We start from the raw sequence: 19,394 nt of genomic DNA, 5'->3' as shown, positions 1-19,394 counted from the left end.
GCAAGGGGGAAACTCGTGGTCAGCCAGTGCAAAGGATAAAGACTTGAATAGGTGGTTCACAGGGAGACTCCTTGGACAGGTAGTGCAGCGGGGGAACCCTCGGACAGCGGTGCAAAAGGGGAACCCTCGGACAGCCAGTTCAAAGGCGGAATTCTTGGAGGGGTCATGCAATGGGGAAACTCTTGGACAGGCTGCACAAATGGGAAGCCCTTGGATAGGTGGTTGAAGGGAGGGCCCCTTGGATGGGTAGTGCAACGGGAAAACCCTTGGCCAGGCGGTGCAGAGGGAAAACCCTTGGACATGCGGTGCAGAGGGAAAACCCTTGGCCAGGCGGTGCAGAGGGAAAACCCTTGGCCAGGCGGTGCAAAGGGGAAACCCTTGGCCAGGCGGTGCAAAGGAGGAACCTTTGGAGAGAGGGTGTCCCTAGACAGGAGGGGTGCTGGAAAGAGGGGGAGGATCGCACCTGTGTATGTTCATCTCCCGGGGCGGGCGCCGCGCCTTGTCGTAGGCCACCTTGGCGAAGACGCCGGCGATGAGCACGAAGGCGATGGCCCCGCACGAGATGTAGACGGTGGCGTTGGTGCTGTCCTTGTCCGGGTCGTACTTGTTGGCGTCCCCGTCGGCGCCGTTGCTGCCGTCGGCGGGCAGCGCGCCGCTGGCGGTCGTGGGGTGGGCCCACTCGGGGCTCTTGTAGTTGCGGCACAGGCTCTGGTTGAGCTTCTCGGCGCGCTTGTTGCAGCAGAAGCGGTAGAAGCAGGTGCCGCAGCAGTAGCGGAAGCCCGTAAGGCTGTTGTTGCACTCGAACTCCTTGTCCCACTGCCCGCTCACGTCGTAGTACCCCCAGCACGTCTCGTGGGCCGGGGCCGAGCCCCCGCCGCCGCCCCCGCCTGCCCGGGAGGCCTCGGGCTGAGCGGTCTGGCTCCCGGCGGCGTGCGTGGGAAGGGTCCCTAGAGGGGTGTGCGGGGGCGTGGTCCCCACTGGTGCGAGGTGCGTGGGGTCACGGTCCCTACAGAGGTGGGCAGGGGTATGGTCCCTACAGGGCTGTGCGGTGTAGGGTCCCTCCACCTGTCCCTGGGGATGTGGTCCCACCGGGTCAGCTGTCTTTACAGTCCCTATAGCGGTGCATGGGACCACGGTGCCTACAGGGACACGCAGGGGCTATGGCGGCTATAGATTTGCAGTCTGTGTGGTCCCTAATAGTGTGTGCACTGGCTATTGTTCCTGTACGTGTGCATGAGTTCATGGATCGATGTGTGCAGGGAATGTGGCCCCTGTGGATGTTTGAGGGCTACATCGACCCTGTTGGTGCGTGTGAGTGTTAGGGACCCTCTGAACATACGCAGTGACATGCTCGCCATCACAGTGTGTGCAGGAGGTATGATCCTTATGGATGTGTATGAGCAGGCCCTATAAATGTGCGCAAGTTGTTTGGGTCGGGGGCCCTAGAGACACATGTGGGCTCCCGGGGTTAAAGGAGCCTGGGTGTCCAAACAGCTCTGCTCCAGGCAGCTCAGGAGCAGAGCTCCTTTGCCTCTCTAGGAGGTTCCTGTCCCCGCACAGTGCCTGCAGCACAACCTGGTGCTGGGCAGATGTTGGCCCCAGGGCTGTCAGGCCACGCTGCCCACCAGGCCCGTGCTGTCCCCGCTGCCCTGCCACCCCCTGCACAGGGACACACCTCCCAAGCTGCACAGGGACTGCTACACCAGCCTGGGGCTGTTGGCACCTGCCTAGGAAGGTGGACTGGGTCCAGCTGAGTCCCAGTTCCCTGCTGCAAGGGCTCAGCTATTGCACTCAGGGTGGAGAAGAAGCCATCCCCCAACCCAACTTGTCTGATACACTCCCCGCTTCCTGCAGGTGCAGAAGGTTTCACTGCTGTGAGCCGCTGGGCCCCCATGCTAGAATTTCCTCAAAGTCCTGGTGCTTCCCCCGTGTCCCATTGCAAACTAAACTAAAGCCTTTACAAATATTTCCTGAAGACATACAAGACATTGCCAGCTGTAAGGACACACAGAGGACAGAGACAAATCACAGCAAAGAAGAGCACATGAAGACAGGAACTGAAGTGATGCCCTGTAGCTGTAGGCAAGCAGTTTTCAGGAGTGGGGAGCATGGTGTAGGGGGAAGAGAGCAGTGGAGAGAAAGTGGAAACCACCCCTGAAAATCCCCTCCCCTGTACCTCGAATCCTGTGAATCATTTCCTCAAGCTACCCAGGTTTGAAAGCCCACAGCTCTTGGCTGGGGCCATTTTATAACTCTCTTAGGAGACCCCACGGACCATAAGGTTGGCAAAGAAAGCTTTAGCTCTGCCATTTAAAGCTGCTCCGATGCTGGGGGACACCTGGGGAAATCAGACAATAGCTTCATTCCTCAAGAAGACCCACCTGGCAGTACTAGGAGTACTGTGTTTAAGGGATGTGCTCAGGTCTCACTGGTAGATCAACACCATGGGGTCCCCAGACCTCAGTAGTACCTGACCCCAAACTCGGAAGCAAGGCAGAAGGAGACAGCCTAAGACCGGTGTGGCATGTGACCACCCAGATGGGAGTTTGAGCTGCCTTTAATGCACGTTCTGTTCTGAACCCTGAATACTGTGAGCCCGGCTGATCTGTCCTTCCTTTGGGGATTATGCTCCCATTACAGGTGTCCTCCAAAACCTTACATCAAAGATTGTAAAGCAGATTTGGCTGATGTTGGGAGGCCATCTCCAAACATTGTGGCCCTTCCAGCTCCCCAGCATGGCTTTATCAAAATCGCCCTGGCAAGCATCTTCAGCCCTGAGCTGCCTTGAAACTCTGTCCCTACTTCTCCAAGGTAGGTGCTTTGCAAAGTGTAGGAGGCAACAGGATGTAATAGTCTGCATCTTCCCCTCATCTGGTTGTTCCCTGCACACTTATACAGGAACTGAGGTCTCTGCAGAGGCACTGCTTTGGGGAGGGGAGGTATCACTCTAGAGAAAGCCCAGCATCCTCTCCCATGTGGACAAGGCTGCCTGGTGAAGGCAATCCTCAGGGACAAGATCCGTAGTTCTTGAGACATAAAACTATTAATGCTCTTCTGTCCTTATGCCAAATGTTACAAGGGCACAGAAAATGTCTAGCAAAACCATATCTCCCTGGAGAACAGTGCTAAGTGCTAAGTGTTCTGCCCCACAGAATATTTGGGGTCTGAGACTTGTCTTTTTTTAGTGTGTCTAGTGTGTCTAGAACAGGCTCCAGCACTGGCTGAGAATTGGACTCCACGTGCTCCTGCGAAACCGCTATGGCTGAATCAGACCAAGGTAATGATGAAACATCCAGATGCCTCTGCCTCCTCCTGCTCAATTTATCAACACCAATAAGCATGCTAAAGAAGGACAAAGTCTCCATGGATCTCCTGTATAATCCCATTGCCTTGCCCAGAGCCAAAATAATGGGATGGAAAGAGCTAAAGCAAATGTGGAAAAAAGGAAACAGTCCCCAAGGAGCAGTGTCAGGTTCCTGGGACTTTTCTGAGGCTTGCAGCTGCGCTGCTGGCTGCAGAAGGAAAGGACAAGGGCCGAGACGCTTGCGGGAGAAAATTACTCTGCTCCACACCTAACCATACTTGGGAAAGATCACTCTGATGACAGCTCCACTCCCTAACTTCATCCCCACCTGGAAGTCACTACAAAATCTCTAGCACTTTCTCTTTTATCTCAGGTCCCATCCTCCCCAGGTTGTTTTTATCAGCATGCCTGTTTCAGAGCTGTTTTCTTGTTTATCTTCTTTGCCCGGTGCTTTCATCTCTCTCCTGGAAATGCCGCGGCTGCTGGCAGTGAAGGGAAGTGCAGGTTCAGTAACTTCTCTTTAATCTAATTGGTACACAGAATCATTCACCTTTAGCCCGTTTTCCCTGCCACCACTCGTCGGACTCTGATGACTTTGTGAGGAGTTTGTAATGAGTCTGATGTGCTCAAAAGCTGATTCTTCCTCGTCAAGGGATTAAATTGTGACCGTGAATCTTTATTAAAATGAGCTCAGCACTTTGGACCTAATTTTTCTTCTAAAATTAATGTAGCTACAAAAAGCTAATAATAGGAGTTTTGGGGATTATTTCTATGAAGCTGAATTCTTTCTTGCTTGACTACATATGAGCTTGCTTTATGAATGTAGTGAAGGTACAGAGTGGATCCTGATTTTGTTATAAGCAGAAGGCTGCTTACTCCCAGATACAAGACAGACAGTGAATGGAAAGCAGACAGGGAAATGTGAGGGCAACAAATGCAGTGACAACAGACGCTGAGGTGGCTGGGATCTCACACACAGCAATATGGGCAGTGCCAGATGTGATCAGCTTCTTGTGCAGTTTCCTGAGCAGCTGCTTCAAAGGAAGGGAGAAGAAACTAGCTCAGAAAAGGGATATTGCATCAGCTTTTCCTGGTTGGTTTATTCTCTGGTGCCTGAGAGAATTCTGTGGTTTATATGGTTTTGTATAGTTGGAGGAACTGTGATTATCTTTACCCATGGGGACATCTTGTTTCTCTCTCGTTCTTCCTATCCATCCAGCTACTGTGGCAGTGAATGTCACAGGCTCATGATGTCCTACAGCAGTGACGTATATGCCTGTCTTTGGGGCATTCTCAGCACTTAAGCCTCTGTTTTCTCTCTCAGTAAGGGGAGGAGGGGGAGGAGACTGCCAGGCTGTTGACAGATGTGTACGCAGTTTTCCAGACAACTTACCCACCTACGCAACTTGGGGGATCAAGATGCTGCTGCTGCCTGCAGCAATGTCAGCAGCAGGAGGTGCCACTAGACCGGACAGCCAAGCACTCCTGGGAGAAGTTCAGGGAGTTCACTGACGTCTCACCAGTGAGAACTTTGGCTAGGCAGTTCATCAATGCACTCACTTGAAATGTCCATATGGGCCATCTGTAAACAGAAGACAAAGAAACTTCTCCAGCAAATGATTGATTCCTCATTATTTATCCAGGCCTGCTTACAGAGAAGGCTTCAGAAAGTACTTTTACCACTGCACCTCTGCAAACCCCAGGGTCCTGTGGTCAGGTGGATGGACATAGGCTAAATGTCTTCTCCTGGTCGAATAAGCTCTGACACAAAACTGACCAGCCAGACCCACAAAGTTTCTCTGATAATGTTCTGTGTGTGTAGGGGGCAGTGCTGATGCTTGCACAGCTCACACATTTGTTTTCTGCTGCTTTTCCTTTTCCTCCTGGTTTGAACTCCTCTAAAATACACTTACACAGCAAACACTGCTGTGGGGTGTACCAGAGGTATTTTTCTCCTTCCTCTGTGCATGGAAGAAGATCTGCATGCAGAAAGCCACTCTTGGGTCCTTTCTTAACTGATAGACTTGCTTCACTCAAAAAGAATTTACCTGGTAGTGTCTCTGCACTTGTGAAATCTTGTGATGCTTTCTTGATAGTTAACAGAAAATCCAGCACAAGGCAAACCCTCCAACTATTCACTGCAATATGTGGCATCCCCTGGGGAACCAGGCAGAGAGAAGGGAATACAGAAACCTCAGCACAGGCTTCTTCTCCTTTACTGGTATCTACTGTGCAACGGTTCCTCCAGGCCTGCCCACCAGTTTGAGAAAGACATTTTAAACTGCTTTGGCTTTCTACCTTTGTTGCTGCAAATTGGGATGTTGCTACAGGCTGGGACTTTCACAGTCTGTGAAGGGCAATATGCTGGTTAAGAGTAGCATATCACTGATGCGGGCATCTTGCCCCCATATTGAATATTGGTGGTTAGTTTCCTTTATCTTGCTCTATGTGTACAGAAGGGAAACCAGTGAGAGCTATTCTTTTCCATACCATTACTGTCACTGTTGTTATTTCCATTACAATTATGGCACCAACCTGTCTCACTAACACAAGGGCAGACTTCTCCTTCTCTTCCCAGCACCTAGCCAGGCACTGCTCCATCAGTGCCCAACAGATCTGACTTTCCATGGAATTTGGCAAACCCAGCAGTCACTCTTCCATTCAGATTGTCCTACAGCTCAAGGCACTTCATCACCAAGCAGTCTGAGCCAGGAGAAACTGTCCAAGTCAGCAGAGAAGCAGATGGAAGGAACCAGACTGCGTGCATCCAACACCTTGCAGAGTCATTACCTAGCCACAGGCTGAATGCAGATGATAACATGAAATGAGAGATATTAACTTCAGTGTTGATGATCACAGGCCTGCCTCCAAGCCCAGCAATATGGTGAGGCACTCGTGTCGCTTCTTCTACTGAGATGGCCTCCTGGCTCTATAACTCAACAAGCCCTGTGTCCATACCCACTTCACCCAGGCTACCAAGGACAACACAGGCTCAGACAACCTTGAGGAGATGTGAATGGGCATTTTTCTTCTCTCCAAACATCTCATCCAAGGGTAGTTCTTCAGCTACGACATTTTTATCTAGATGTATTAATTTAACAGTAGAAGCCAGGCACTGAAATGCCACAGAAGGGTATATTTTCAGCCTGTCACAGCTGGGAAGATGGTGTGATACCAGAGCTCATCTTCTCACAGACCACCCAGGACTGTAACAGTTCATCGCTACCTGTCCCACACATCTGTCTATCCTTGCAGGAAGGCTTCAGACCCTATCCTAAGACCGAGAACAACCCAGACAACTTGGGCTGACGGCGTCTCAGGAAAGCTGTGGTTACAGTACTCCCAGCTACTATCACATCAACAAAACACCCTTCTTTTATTGCAAACCTGAAGATTCTTGGGCTCCAGCAAACTCAGCCCATATTCCTGCAATCATAGAACAGCGAGTCATCAACTTGAATGATTAGGGTCAAGTGCTCATCATTGGGATCTAAGTAGCATGTATGAGTATCCTTGGTTTTCTGGTATCTATGTTGAAAGAGCAAAAAGGATGGAAGCCAGAGCATGAGCATCATACAGTATCAGTTGGGACATGCAAGCTGAACACAACGAATCACTCACAGCTGCCCCTGTGGCTATGCTACAGACCAAGAACATTTATCAGCCTTCTTTTCTGCTGTCCTTGCACTTCTGAAACCTTTGTATTATTAACAGTCATTCACACAGCTCTGGGTGCCCACCACCCACTATAGAACTGAACATTGGTCTTGGAGAGAACTATCTACCTGCTTCACTGACAACATCGATCTATTTGGGAGGGCCTTTTAAGGTCACCTTTCAGCGGCTTCTCTGCATTACTGCACTTCACTAGAGACCTTGAAAATACATCAACTCACAAATGATAAAATCAGACACTAGGCGTTAACCACTACATCTTAAACATTACCTGAACGCTTGAGAGATAAACCCAGGGTTTGTCTCAGGGAAGGAATTTCTCTTGCTTTTCTAAACCATTCAACAGCCTGTTAGGGATGAAGAGGTGATTCAGCTGAACTTGAGCAAGGCAGAGCTGATGCTGAGCAGAGGGAAGCAGTTGAATGTTTCACAGAGCAGGTTCAGCTTGCTTGGAGGAAAGGTCACATGCACAGCCAGGGTGCCCCTTCTGTAGGTTCGGATTGCCATTGCATTCTCTGCTAGCTTTAGTTTTTCTATTGCAGAGGCCACAATTCAGACCTTCTATCACTTCTGATCAGTATCGAGTCTCTCTTCCCTCTTGGCAGATTACATGGGTAGTCAGGTACCCAGAATGACCTCCTACCAGCGGTTAAAGATCATTGCCTCCCTGCTACTGCTCCAGGTTTCTCATTAACAAAAACACAGAAGACAAAACAGAATGTACCAAATAAAATGCTTAACTGCATGAGTATTTCCCGAAGAGGGGACAGACACTCTGCTTACTGTACTTCCGAATGATGCACAGAAGCTATAGTGGTGGGCACAGTGGGAGATCCTACAGAGAAGGGATAGGATAGCATAGGGTAGGGTAGGATAGGATAGAAAACAGAGCTGTTTAGCAGAAGTAGGCCAGGCTGTAGGTATTGTGGGACTAGAAGGATGCTAAAATGGAGTCTGCAGCTTGTCAAAACAATTGGATTCCTGTATTTTATGCCTAGCCTATCAGGCTTGCTTTGTAGTCAGTACACAGAGACAGAGGGAGGCTGTGCTGCATGGATTTGCAATAGCTCTTTAAGGAGAAACTAAAGTCCTGGGAAAAAGAAAGTCTGAGGCAGTTACAGTGGGTGTCACATGGATGGCAACTGCTGGGGCTGTTCCCATCCTGCTGAGCCCTGTGGCTGAGTCAGAGACCACAGGAGGAGAAGGGGTACGAATATTGGCCCAGACTCCGTCAATTGTGTGACTGCGGCAGTGGGATTTGTGCTGGAGGATTGTCTCTCTCTTTCCCTGTGCTGTAGCTAGAGGCAATTCCTGCTGTCCAGCTCACAGGTGGGGAGTTGAAGTTTGGTGTCAAGGAGAAGCATGTCCACTGGGAAGGCTGAAGGACCTTGAGTCTGTCTGCTCTAGGTATGTGCATCGACCATCCTCTTTTTGGCTTCCTGCTTGAAACAGCTGGGCTTGAACTGCTTGGTTCCTCACCATTAATGAATACTCTGCCCTGGGGGCTTACCCTGTGCTCCCACACTCTGCTGTTGGTGTGATGCAACCCAGCTTTCCTATGAGCAGTAATATTGTACCTTCCCTGGCAGGGCTTTGCCTGGGATATCCTCATCGATGCCTCTAAAGGGGGTAACTGTTATGAGACCATGGGAGGAACAGGCTGAGATGCCTGCAAATCTAAGGATCTACAGCAACTTTTCCTGACCTAACAGTAACAGTGCCCTTTGTAGAGGGACTTACATTTCCATGATCTTTAGTCCATGATCTTCATATTTCCATGATTTTCAGTCTCCAATCTAGATGGGAAGCATGATTGCTGGTCGCCTTCCTACACAGCTGGTCAGCCTAAGAGATATCCATGCTATTGCATCTGTGGAGAGGCACCGTCACACAGGGTCCCCACCACAACAGCTTCCCCTCGTACCCTACTCTTAAAGCACCAGGCCAGCACGAACCCAGAAGCAGAGAGGAGCATGACAACAAGCCTTCCTCTTCCTCCCAGTGGGTGAGGCAGCTCAGGTGAGGAAGTATTGTGGGGCATACTGAAAGGTGGCAGCAATAGAGAATACGGGAAGAGCTGGCCAAAAGGGATACCGCCTAACATTTTTGCATAAGATTCAGCAGCACAAGAGCAAGTGCAGGGCTCATGCAGTGACCTGATAAAAGACAGAGTGGCTGCTCAGGAGAGCAGTCTACCCGGTGTTCAATCACCCTCTTTGCAGCTGGTATGACAGTAGGGCAGATTTCTACATAAAGCAAATAAGTTACTCAGGCATGACAGTGCTTTTAAATGGTCTGACACATTCTGCCCCCTGTCTCTGTAAGTCCCTCTGTTCCTCTTTACAGGTGAATTTTACACCTTTTCTAAAATCCCCAGGGGCGAGCCAGCTCTTCTGAGTCATTCATGGGCCAGGTGAATGACCAGAAAATTGGAGGACCCAAAAGTCCTTTGAACAGAGCTCAGAGCATTTTGAAATTAGGATATTTTCCAAGGCTGAGAAGGACACCAAAGAAAGCCAAACCCCAGGCTTGCAAAATTCAGAAAAGAATGAGGGGCAGGAGCACTGCTTGCACGGCAGGCCTGGGTAATCTTTGCCATGCACATGAACAACTCCAAAATACCGAGCAGCGGGTAGTGGGAGGAGCAGGTCTGGTGTGTTGAAGGCAGGCACTGCTGCTTAGGCAGGGTGCCTTTACTACATCCCCTTGGCTTAATGGGAACTCTTTACCTTAAACCTTTGTGCTGCTGCCACTTCTCTTGTTTAACCAGCCAAAAGCACATGCTAGGAGTCCAATTGCTGCTCTCGGCAGCCAGAGCAACAGCTCTCAGAGCAGTCCAGGAGAGGGCAGGGTTTATCCCCAGCTGTGCAGCAGCACGCCGGAGAGCTGGGCAGAGATGCACTGGAAGGAGCCTACTCTGTCGGGACTTCTGGTCCTGTGGACATTGAAATGCTTCAGAAAACTGGATGAATTTCACCGGAAATGGTGTCTGGGAAGGACTGGGAATAAAAGGAAAGCTGCGTTTGCTGTATTGCTCTGGGTGGGAATGGCTAGTGCACGCTTACCAGGCTTTTATTTGAAATTCCCTTCCACTCCTGGCACGCTTTGCAGGATGTGTGCCTGTAGAAATCAGCAGAAATCAAAGACCTGCAATACTAGTAAGCTGTGGTGGTGTTTGCAGGAAAACTCACATAGTTCAAGGGCATTTTTTGCCAAGCTGTATTTCACTTGAAAGTGGCTGTGCAGCTGTGACAACTCACCCATACGCTGAACAAATTCAGTGAGCATCATTCAGAGCTGTACCATTACTGACAGTATAAGCTTGGGTTATAGTTTAGTCCTCTGAACCCGCCTGGCCAGCTGTTAGAAGAGAGAGTTGAGAGAGAGAAACCTGATGGCAAGAAATTGGACCCTGTAGTAGTAGAAAACCAAAATAAAAAGGTGAAGGATTCATGAACAACGTGGCCAACAGCATAGAGGAGTTACAGCACAAGGATAAGAGCTAATCTGAGATGCCTTGGAAACAAGAGAAGTCCTAGCTTTGATATCAGGCTACTGATTGATGGAACTGTTCAAACTGGCACTGATAGCACAGGAACAATCAGGGTGTTTGATGAATATCTCTGCTCTGCTCTGCTTGGTACTTTGCAGTCATTGGCCTGACCGTGCAGACTAGAGGGTCACCCTGGGTTAACAACCAGGGTCACTGGTCTTGCCCTGCCCCTGCTGCTCTCCCAGGATACAAATAACATCCTGTCCCCTTGCCTTGCCATTTATTTAGCATTTGTAACTGGGTCTTACTTTGAAGATACTCTCCCTTGCCTAACTCCCCAGCTACAGGTAACCTGCACCTGATCTGGGCTAACATGCACTGGTTTTATTCTAGTTTGGTTTACAAAAGCCATGCAAGCTCGGGAGCCCTTCAGCAGAGGGACATCACCAGGATGCCAAGCCATGTTTGCACCTTGTTTTCAAAAGTCCATTGCTCTGAAGCACTGATGAATCAATGGGCATGTCCCACCTTTGCAGTACAATAAGCAGACCATAAAGTGCAAAGGAGAGGTAGCTGGGAGACCAGGTGAAATTCACATATTCAGGGCTGGAGGGCCAAGAAACCCAAGCTCTGGAAAGCTTCTTCTTGCAGAGCTGTATGTAGATGTAATCATCCTGAGATGCCAAGTAATAATCACTCCAGCAGCTCTCTTGTTCAAAGTGCAAAGCCCTTCTACGGGATCTGTACACTGCTTCTCCCTGTTTCTCAGTGGAAGCAGTGAGAACCAGCTGGTGTGACACACAGGCTGCTCTCTCTGTACATGTGTGCCTGTGTGTGGGAAATGGTTAGCAAACTTGCTTGGACTTCGAAACTTTCCCACTCAGTTTTTATTAATTCTCCCTTTGCAATAATCCTCAATATGTTTCGCTTACATTCAACGAGCAAGAGGGGAGCACTGCCTCAGTTAATTTAACTCCCACAAATTCCCATCACTGTTGGGGAGAGATTGTTCTTCCTAGCAGATAAAGCAGCTTCTTTATATTTCAAAAGGTTAGAGATTAGATCTGGTTACTGTTATACTTTTATTAAAATTTCTATTTACATTTTTTTTTCAGTGGTACAATTACAGAAAAGGCAGAAAGAAAATGTTCAATTCAGAACACTGAAATATCCCTTGGCCTGTAGCTTACATGCATGTGGAAATTGAGAGCCCTGTTTCCCTTACCTGCAGATGGGCAGGGAGGAGCTGGTGCAGGCAGCCAGCAGGCACTGCCTGTCCTCCTCCGTACACCATGCTGCTGAGTGAAAAGAAGTAGCACGGAGCCTGACCGAATTTCTCAGGTCTGTAGCAAAAGGGGAGCTGCCTCTGAACAGAAGGTCCCTGGACCATATTTCTCCCAGGAAATAGCTTTGGTTGATCCCAAATATGAAGCTCAGAGGAATTTGCAGCCTGGCCTCTGATCCATCCCCTTGTGGTTTTGATGGGGATGTAAGGGCAGATAGTGAGCTCCTTTATTTACACCAGATGGATCTTTATGCTACAAAGTCAGATGTTACAGTGACAGTATGGGACTCTGGGCTGCCACTCACGTGGCGTTGGGTGAATGACTGCCTACAGGTAACAGTAAAGGGAAGAAAATGAATCTCATAAGCACTTTTCATAGAGGCAAGTCCAGAGTCACACCAGATGGAAGGAAGAACTGGTTTCCTTAGGAAGAGCATGGGGCTCCAGCACTCACCCACGTGGAGCAGGATGAGATGCAGGGCATGCACACATTCAGCGACACTGCTCTGGAGCTTGACAAGAGAAGAAAGAGGAGACAGTATCTCTCAAATGCCAGTGACCCCTGCACTGACGCTAATCATGTTCACTGCAAATCTGCAAGCCTGTGACCTTCTTGCTCTTGGCTCACATGCACAATAAAGCAGTGAGCAAAGGAGACACTTAAATAAACAACAGTGAAGAACAAGGCTGCTCCCTTTATCTAACATCACCTCTCTGTTCAGGAGCAGGGGGAGTGCACATGGGGAGGGAAGGGGAGAGCATGAAAGGTGGCCTTTGCGAATAAATGTAGAATATTGCAGGTTGGGATCAAGAAAATCTTGAATTTTCTGCAGCAGATGAGAGCCAGCAATGCACTTAGTATAAAGCAGCACTGATGGAGTACAGCAGCAAAACAGTGATTCCTTAAAATTGTCCAGAAAAGGGTATTTTTAGGCTGTAGAGGGTATGGGGCTTTCCTCAGCAGTGTCCAGCCTAAGGAGGTCTCTAGGAGCAGGTGGAGGCTGGTAGCCAGAGATGAAGGAGAGCAGGGAAGGGAGCAGGGTGGGAGCTGAGAAGGTGGGAGACACTCAGACAGCCACTGTTTGGGGGTTACACTGATCTCAGCATGAGGCACAGGGAAGCGGGACAAGGCAGAGAGATGTTCTTTCTTCCATGTCCTTGCTGTGCTGCTCAGAAATTGTGCTGACCATGCTTGGTCCCCACGTTGCTTTCAGCAGTGGATAATCACAGGTCACCCAGGGTGTGACCCCACAGGAGGAGCCAGTGGTCCCAGAGTCCAGTCTGAGGAGCAGATGCAACACTAGCCCCTGGAGCCAGGAGGGGGTTAGTTACTGGCTGTTGGTACATGGGAGACTGAGAATAAGAAGCAGCTTCAAGTCCCTGCTCCAGGGGCTGCATCCCCGATTGCTCTGTGGGGCCCTGGAGAGTGCCTGCACACCGAGGGCCCAGAGCCTCCTTACTAGGCAGAGGGAATGCAGGTCTGGCTCCATTGCTGACCAGTGACTGGGAATTCACTCACTCTGCTGGAGGAGGAAGCCTTTAAAAATGCAAAAGCCTCAGTGAGGCAGCAGATGCCACAGATACTGCACTCCTCCAGCTCTGGCCCAGGATGACTCTTTGCAGAGCCTGCACAGTCCCTGCATGTTCTCCCAGTGGCTTCATTCGAGGAAAGAGTCCACAGTCCTTCATACTGATTGTTTTAGTTCCTGTCTTGGGAGCATGGAGATGCCGTTTTCAGGTTCTTGTGCGACATATGGGGGAGTGGGTGTGGGGTGACTGGAAGCCACCTGGTAGCCAGTAGCTTGCCTGTCTCTTCATGGCTGTTTATTTTAATAGGGTATCAACAGCCTCAGTATGACAGAGACTCTGTGACTACAAGAAAAGCATTCAGGAGAAATGGCTTCTTCTTTACACTGCAGCACTGGCCTCCTATGAGGTATTATGCAGACAGCTCTGCCTCTCCCCTTTGCCTGCTTAGGCAGCATCCAGGCAGTGGGGCTGGGGAAATTTGCTTTTGAGTGAACTGTTTGCCTATTCTGTATGCCCCCAGAAGAAATATTCTGGATATTTTCCTGTCACTGGAATGTTTTGAACTGTATGAAAATGCAGAGGCCAAGTCTGGGGCTCCAATTTTACAGGTGTCACAATCCAATATAATTTTTGTTAGAAACATTTTAAAGTCATGCTTGGTCTAGGGGTAAGGTGCTGGTCTTCACAAGCAACCCTGTGAATCATTAACATGGCATTAAGTGTGTGGACCCCTTAAGCATTAGGCTCCATGCCCTGTCCACTGTGACAGGCAGCTTTGCAAGCTGGGATTACTTAATTTGCAGGCCTGCCCAGGGATGGCGAGGTAAGCTATTCACACCAAGGGCTTCTGCATACACCCTTTGACGGGCTGAGGGGCTGTGAGAGGATGGCAAACTGCCATGACTCCTGAAGCACATCAAAGAGGAAAGCACTGCTTCGTGCCTTCCCAGGTGGTCCCCGATGCACACACAAATGTGGAACATACATCTGTGATGCAGCTGGGGAGAAGGCAGCTGCAGAGAACGGCACATTTCCCAGCACAGCCGTCTCCGCAAACCTGGCTCACTGGAGCCAGCTCAGGCACCTACGGTTTTGTGCTGCAAGTAAGCATCTCTTTATGTCACTGCAGAAAAAGAGGTGCCTCCAGAAATTACTTGTTTCGGGATTGGATCAATTGTGTTCTGGATGTCCTGGGCATTTTTTTTCCCCTGGAGGTAAAAGGAGAAGAAAAGCCACTCAGGCCTAGTGGGGACTGCATGTCCATGGACGGGGGGCATGGATATGTCCCTGGGACAGATGCACAGGCATACATGCCTCCCAGCCTGTCCCTATTCTCTCTGTGTCACTGGCGAGGACCACTGGTGCCAGGAGTGGGAATATTCACTGTGAGTCGGGCACTGCAAGCTGGCACCTGAACAGAGACCCTAAATCCTGCTTTACAGATGCTGCTTCATTGCTGGGAGGTCGTGGCAGAATCTGCCAGAAACTCAACTCCTCTCCTCTCCTCTCCTTTTTTTTTTCCCTCCAGCACCATCTTCTCTTTTCTTGTTATTGCCAGTAAGTATCACAGAGCATGAAAACAAAAATCCATACCGAGGATTTTTGGCCACTTTCCTTTCGACTTACAGAGAAGATGCCCTGCATATTAGGGATGATATTTCCAGGGAGGGGGGGCTGGATTTTATCTTGGTGAACATGAGGGTGGGTTACAGCTCCCCAGGCTTTCATCCTATAATCCTTTGCACCTCTGTAGCAGCTTTCTGTAGGAGGACCACGGAGTGTAGCATCACAGCCCTGGGATTAACAGAGATCATTTTGTATCTCACCAAATGTGCCTGGCTCTGGGAAGGAGAGCAACACGTGATAAAGACCACATTCTGCTTAGGATGCTTTCACTTCACCGAAGACAAGAAGGAAAAAAGAACAACACATTTAATTGACAGTGGGGGAGAAATTTAGGTCGACAGAATTGTAATTACCTGTGCTGGAGTCTGGCTAGGACACTAGGTTTAGCACCCCTGCTTGTATGAATCAGATGAAACTTGAGTATGAAATCACAAAAGAAAACCCTGTTCTCCTTTGTAGGGTTTCAGAGGCATTTTCTACAACTTGGTTTCTCAGAAAAGGGATCAAAATATCTTCCCAGTCCTCTTGTTTTTTAACAACAGCAAAGAAGCCCCTTTCTGTCTGTAAGGGAAAGATCTAATTTCTTAGAAGCTTCAGAAACTTTCCAAGGCATTTTGATATTTCCTAAACAAAGTGGGAGGACGTGGGAATTGGGGATTTATGGGAGCTTTGCCTGTCTCACCAGCATCAGCCCACCTGGCATGGTACTTCAAATTTCTCACAGAGACATTCATCTGTGAGTAGAGATGGGAAAAACAGCTCTGTGGAAGCTGGTGTAAAGCAGGTGAGCCGGGTGGAAGTTAGAGGAGCTTTGCTGAGTCTTTACAGCTGCAAAGCAGCATTGATGATCATCAAAAATCATGGAAAAGGCTAGTCAAAAGGACAGCAAAAATTTATAGAAAAGGCAAAAACAATTTTTGCTACCTATGGTGCAACAGTCCTATGGTGAGAGTGTGACCATGGCTAAGGAGGAAGATGAAGGACCCATTGACACGTGTCTGGGAGTGGCAGCATGCAAGCGGGCACTGAGGGGCGTTGGGGGGGAATGGGCAGCAGCAGGCAGGGCTCAGCCAGAGCAGCAGGTCCCGACTGTGAGGTGCTGTGGTCACTGGTGAGTCCTGGTAGCAGACATTGGTGGAGCTTCTTGAGGGGCTTGGAGGAAAAGTCTTTGTACAGACATTTCCCACCACTGAACAATCCTCTGAAGTGTGGAGTCCTTCATAAGCCTTTGAGATAAGGCTTTGGACATCCTGTTAGTATTTTCCATTTCTAATTGGAAAGACTCCAGATTTCATGGCTTGTAATTTGGAGTGCACTGATGTGGACACATTGGATCTGCTGAGGCTCCACCTGATGTTCCGAAACGGACCTGCTGTCAGTGATGGGTGAAATACCACCCCTGATCCTGCAGTGGCAGCACACACGTTCTTCCCCACCGTGATTCAGCCAGCCAGGACCAATCTTGTATCTATCAGGAGAAAAGTGGGTGCTTTGCACTGAAATTTTCAGAGGTGTCCTCAAGTTTGCTCTGTAATGCAAAGCCAGCAGGAAAAAAAAATTACCTAAGCATCGCAGGCTCCAAATAGGAGCATATATTGAACATTGTGTTGTTGGGGAACTTGTAGCCACAAGAAATATAGATGGGTTTAAAAGGCTGTCAGACAAATCCATAGCAGAGTAATACCCCCAGGGCTATTAGACACACTAGTGCAGCTCCTGTCTGAGGAGATCTCTGAAGCTCAGCTTGCCTGAAGCCTGGAGGCATGTGAGGAACTGTATATTGCTGCTTTCCTTCTTTTCTTTCCCTAAGAACTGCAGCTGGCCGCTATGGAGACACATCCCAGGCTTGTTTATTGGGACCACGGCTCTCTAATGTGCCAGTCCTCCTTACTGCCAAGGGATTTCATACTGGAGAGGCAGGCTGAGCACCTTTAGAGGGCTTGCAGACTTCCTGTAGAGTCAGTGTCTTTTCCTCCTGTGACACGAAGGGACAATCAGGCACCAGTTTTGAAAGTGGCAAGAACCACCTGAGAACCATGTTGGGACTCCTTCCCCCAGAGAGCTGGAGGTCTTCACCCTGGACTCACTCAGGTGTCCCCCAGCCCTTTCGCCCCTGACTTTGGTTTCAGCACGACGGCTCTGGGCTGAGTCCCAAAGCAGAGCCTCCTGCTCTGTGCTCTCTCCTGTCCCTACGCCTCTCTCTCTCAGCTTCTGTTAATTGAAAGCCAGACTTGCAGATAGCAAATGATTTCTAGGTGCTCACAACCCTAACACCACCTTAATTAAGTTCTTTGGATGAGAATTTCCTTAGGCTGTTAGTTCTTCTTAATGAGACCAGACAAGGGGATGGGGAGAACAGGCCATTAGACATGATGTTCTGAGATAAATCTTGGCTGCGGCCCAAGCAAGTGCACCTTTGCACCTAGGATTTCAGTGCTCTTCTCTTCCAGGCCCGAAAAACACCATGTCACAGGACAGACCAGCTAAAAGTCTTGTTCATCTGAAGGCTTGACCATTTGTTTCCAGCCTATCAGTTGCAGTAAAAAAAGCTATGACCTCTGCTGACAAAAACTTTCTCTGGAAAAATAGCAAAACTTTATTCAGTCTAAAGGGGGATGAGATGCATTGATAGACACTGCCCACTCCTTGTGTTTTTATCAAGCAGAGCAAGACTGTTAGTAAATGTTATAAAACACAAAAACTATTGGAGTAAATCTTAACTGTGATGGAGTGATCAACCATGGGATGAATTCCAGCAACAACATGCTATCAGCACAAGCAATGTGTTTCTTCTCCTGTTGGAAGAGCAAGCTCAAATCTCCCTTCCCGCCCCCGAAAGTAACCAGACAGATTTTTCTTGATGCACAACCAATAGGACTTTTCTAGTTTTACTAACTCCAGGGTAATGATGGTCTCTTTATCCTCATTTTTCTCCAGCAAAACAATAAAAAGCCCCACAAGTTTAAAGTTCTGCTTTAAAGTCCCAGGATACTTTTTCTCCTCCACCCTTTATCCCCAAGCCTCAGCCTCACACCAGGTCATTCTCTGTCTGCCTGCATTTATTTCTCTATTTATGTTTTAAGTAGATGCATTAATTTTTCAGGGATTCTTCAGGGAACAGGAGAGGTAGCAATTTGATTTACGAAATTCATTTGCTCAAAGTTGTGTGCCAGCAGCTTGTCCCCAGCTCTGCGTGTCACAGCTGCCGCCCATCTGGGACTGAAGGAGTGGGCTAAGGGATGCATGGAGAGGGGCAGTTGTGAGTACAGCCACATATGCTGCTTCCCAGTTTCCCCATTGTATTTAGCAGCAAAGATCCTGGTTTAAGTTCCGCTTCTGGATCAGAGACAGGTTTGGGTGGAGGGGAAGAGCACAAAGTGTGCAAGAGGAGCCTACCTACCTGAGGGGAGACAATGCTGAGGGACAGACCCCTCGTGCCCCATTGGGAGATGTCTCTCGATCTCCTTACAGCACAGTTGTAGCAACCAAGAGCTTGCTGGAGAAGCCTCCACTGGAGGCTCCACGGGAATGGTACCCACACTTTGATGCTGGTGCTGGTCAAGGCTAAGGTCATGGTAATGCATCCCTGATGGGGTTGCATCAGCTTATGACTGGGCAAAATTTAGCTGAGGAAAAACCAGATGTGCCACTGAGGACCCCCATCTGTGTGCCCGGAGTACCTGGGGCTCCTGCAAACAGCTCCTGGAAGTGGCAAGCCAAGAGCTCAGATTCCTGCCACCAGCAGCTGTGCTCCCTCCTCCCAGAAGAAGGGAGTGTCACTGGGACAGGCTGAAAAATAGCAATGCACTCAAATAACACAAGAACATTGCTGGGACAACATGAGCACATGCAGGCTTAGCAGCTGGGAAACACCTGGATGCTGGAGTGGGGATGTGGAGACACAGAGTTTAGTATCTCCAGCTCTGCTTGAACACAGCACAAACCACCTTCATCTCACAAGAACTGTATCAAGCTATGCATCCACCACCAGCCTGGCCTGTTAGCACAAGCCCCTGCTCAGCTCTGACCAAGCAGCGCTGAGCAAGGGAGAGCCTGAGTAGCAAGGGCTGTGGGAGGGATGGGTGACTTCTGTCACTCTCTGCTCTGGTCTTTTAAGATGCAGAGCCAAAGGTCAGGTGGTGTAATTCAGGAGCATCTGACCTGAAGTATTTACTTACTCCTTATTGAGCTCCCACTTGGTTAGCAATTTCCTGCACGGCTCCCGGCTCCCAGCCATGGCTGCTTTGACGTTCTCCATGCTACCAGGCAGTCACACACTCCTTCCTCTTGGGAACTGTGAATGTTCAAGTCAATGCCATGGGTCAGCGGTTGGATGGACCCATTGGGCTGGGTTCTTTGTAGGATGGTCATGGGGAACATTCACAGCAGCTCCCCACGCTATCCCTGCCCACATCATCAGTGCAAACTCTGCACAGTTTGAAGGCATCGATATTAATACATTAATTAGTCCTTCCTGTTAT

At 49.3% G+C, this 19,394-nt stretch overlaps 1 protein-coding gene across 1 annotated transcript in view; it reads right to left on the bottom strand.

The window, feature by feature from the left end:
• SHISA6 (shisa family member 6) overlaps positions 1-19,171 on the bottom strand; it is a 274,558-nt gene extending 255,387 nt beyond the window's left edge. The window contains exons 1-2 of the mRNA XM_010579501.1: positions 19,092-19,171; positions 464-1,006 (exon numbers count right to left, since the gene is read on the bottom strand). Coding sequence (XP_010577803.1) covers positions 464-1,006; positions 19,092-19,171 — 623 coding nt within the window. The remainder of the gene's footprint in view (positions 1-463; positions 1,007-19,091) is intronic.
• Between the last annotated feature and the right edge of the window lie 223 nt (positions 19,172-19,394).

Source organism: Haliaeetus leucocephalus, unplaced genomic scaffold (genome assembly GCF_000737465.1).
Source record: "Haliaeetus leucocephalus isolate CR32 unplaced genomic scaffold, Haliaeetus_leucocephalus-4.0 Scaffold657, whole genome shotgun sequence".
Taxonomy (NCBI): Eukaryota; Metazoa; Chordata; class Aves; order Accipitriformes; family Accipitridae; genus Haliaeetus; species Haliaeetus leucocephalus.
The sequence above is the reverse complement of the archived record's forward strand: the minus strand, read 5'-3'. Positions and strand labels throughout refer to the sequence as shown.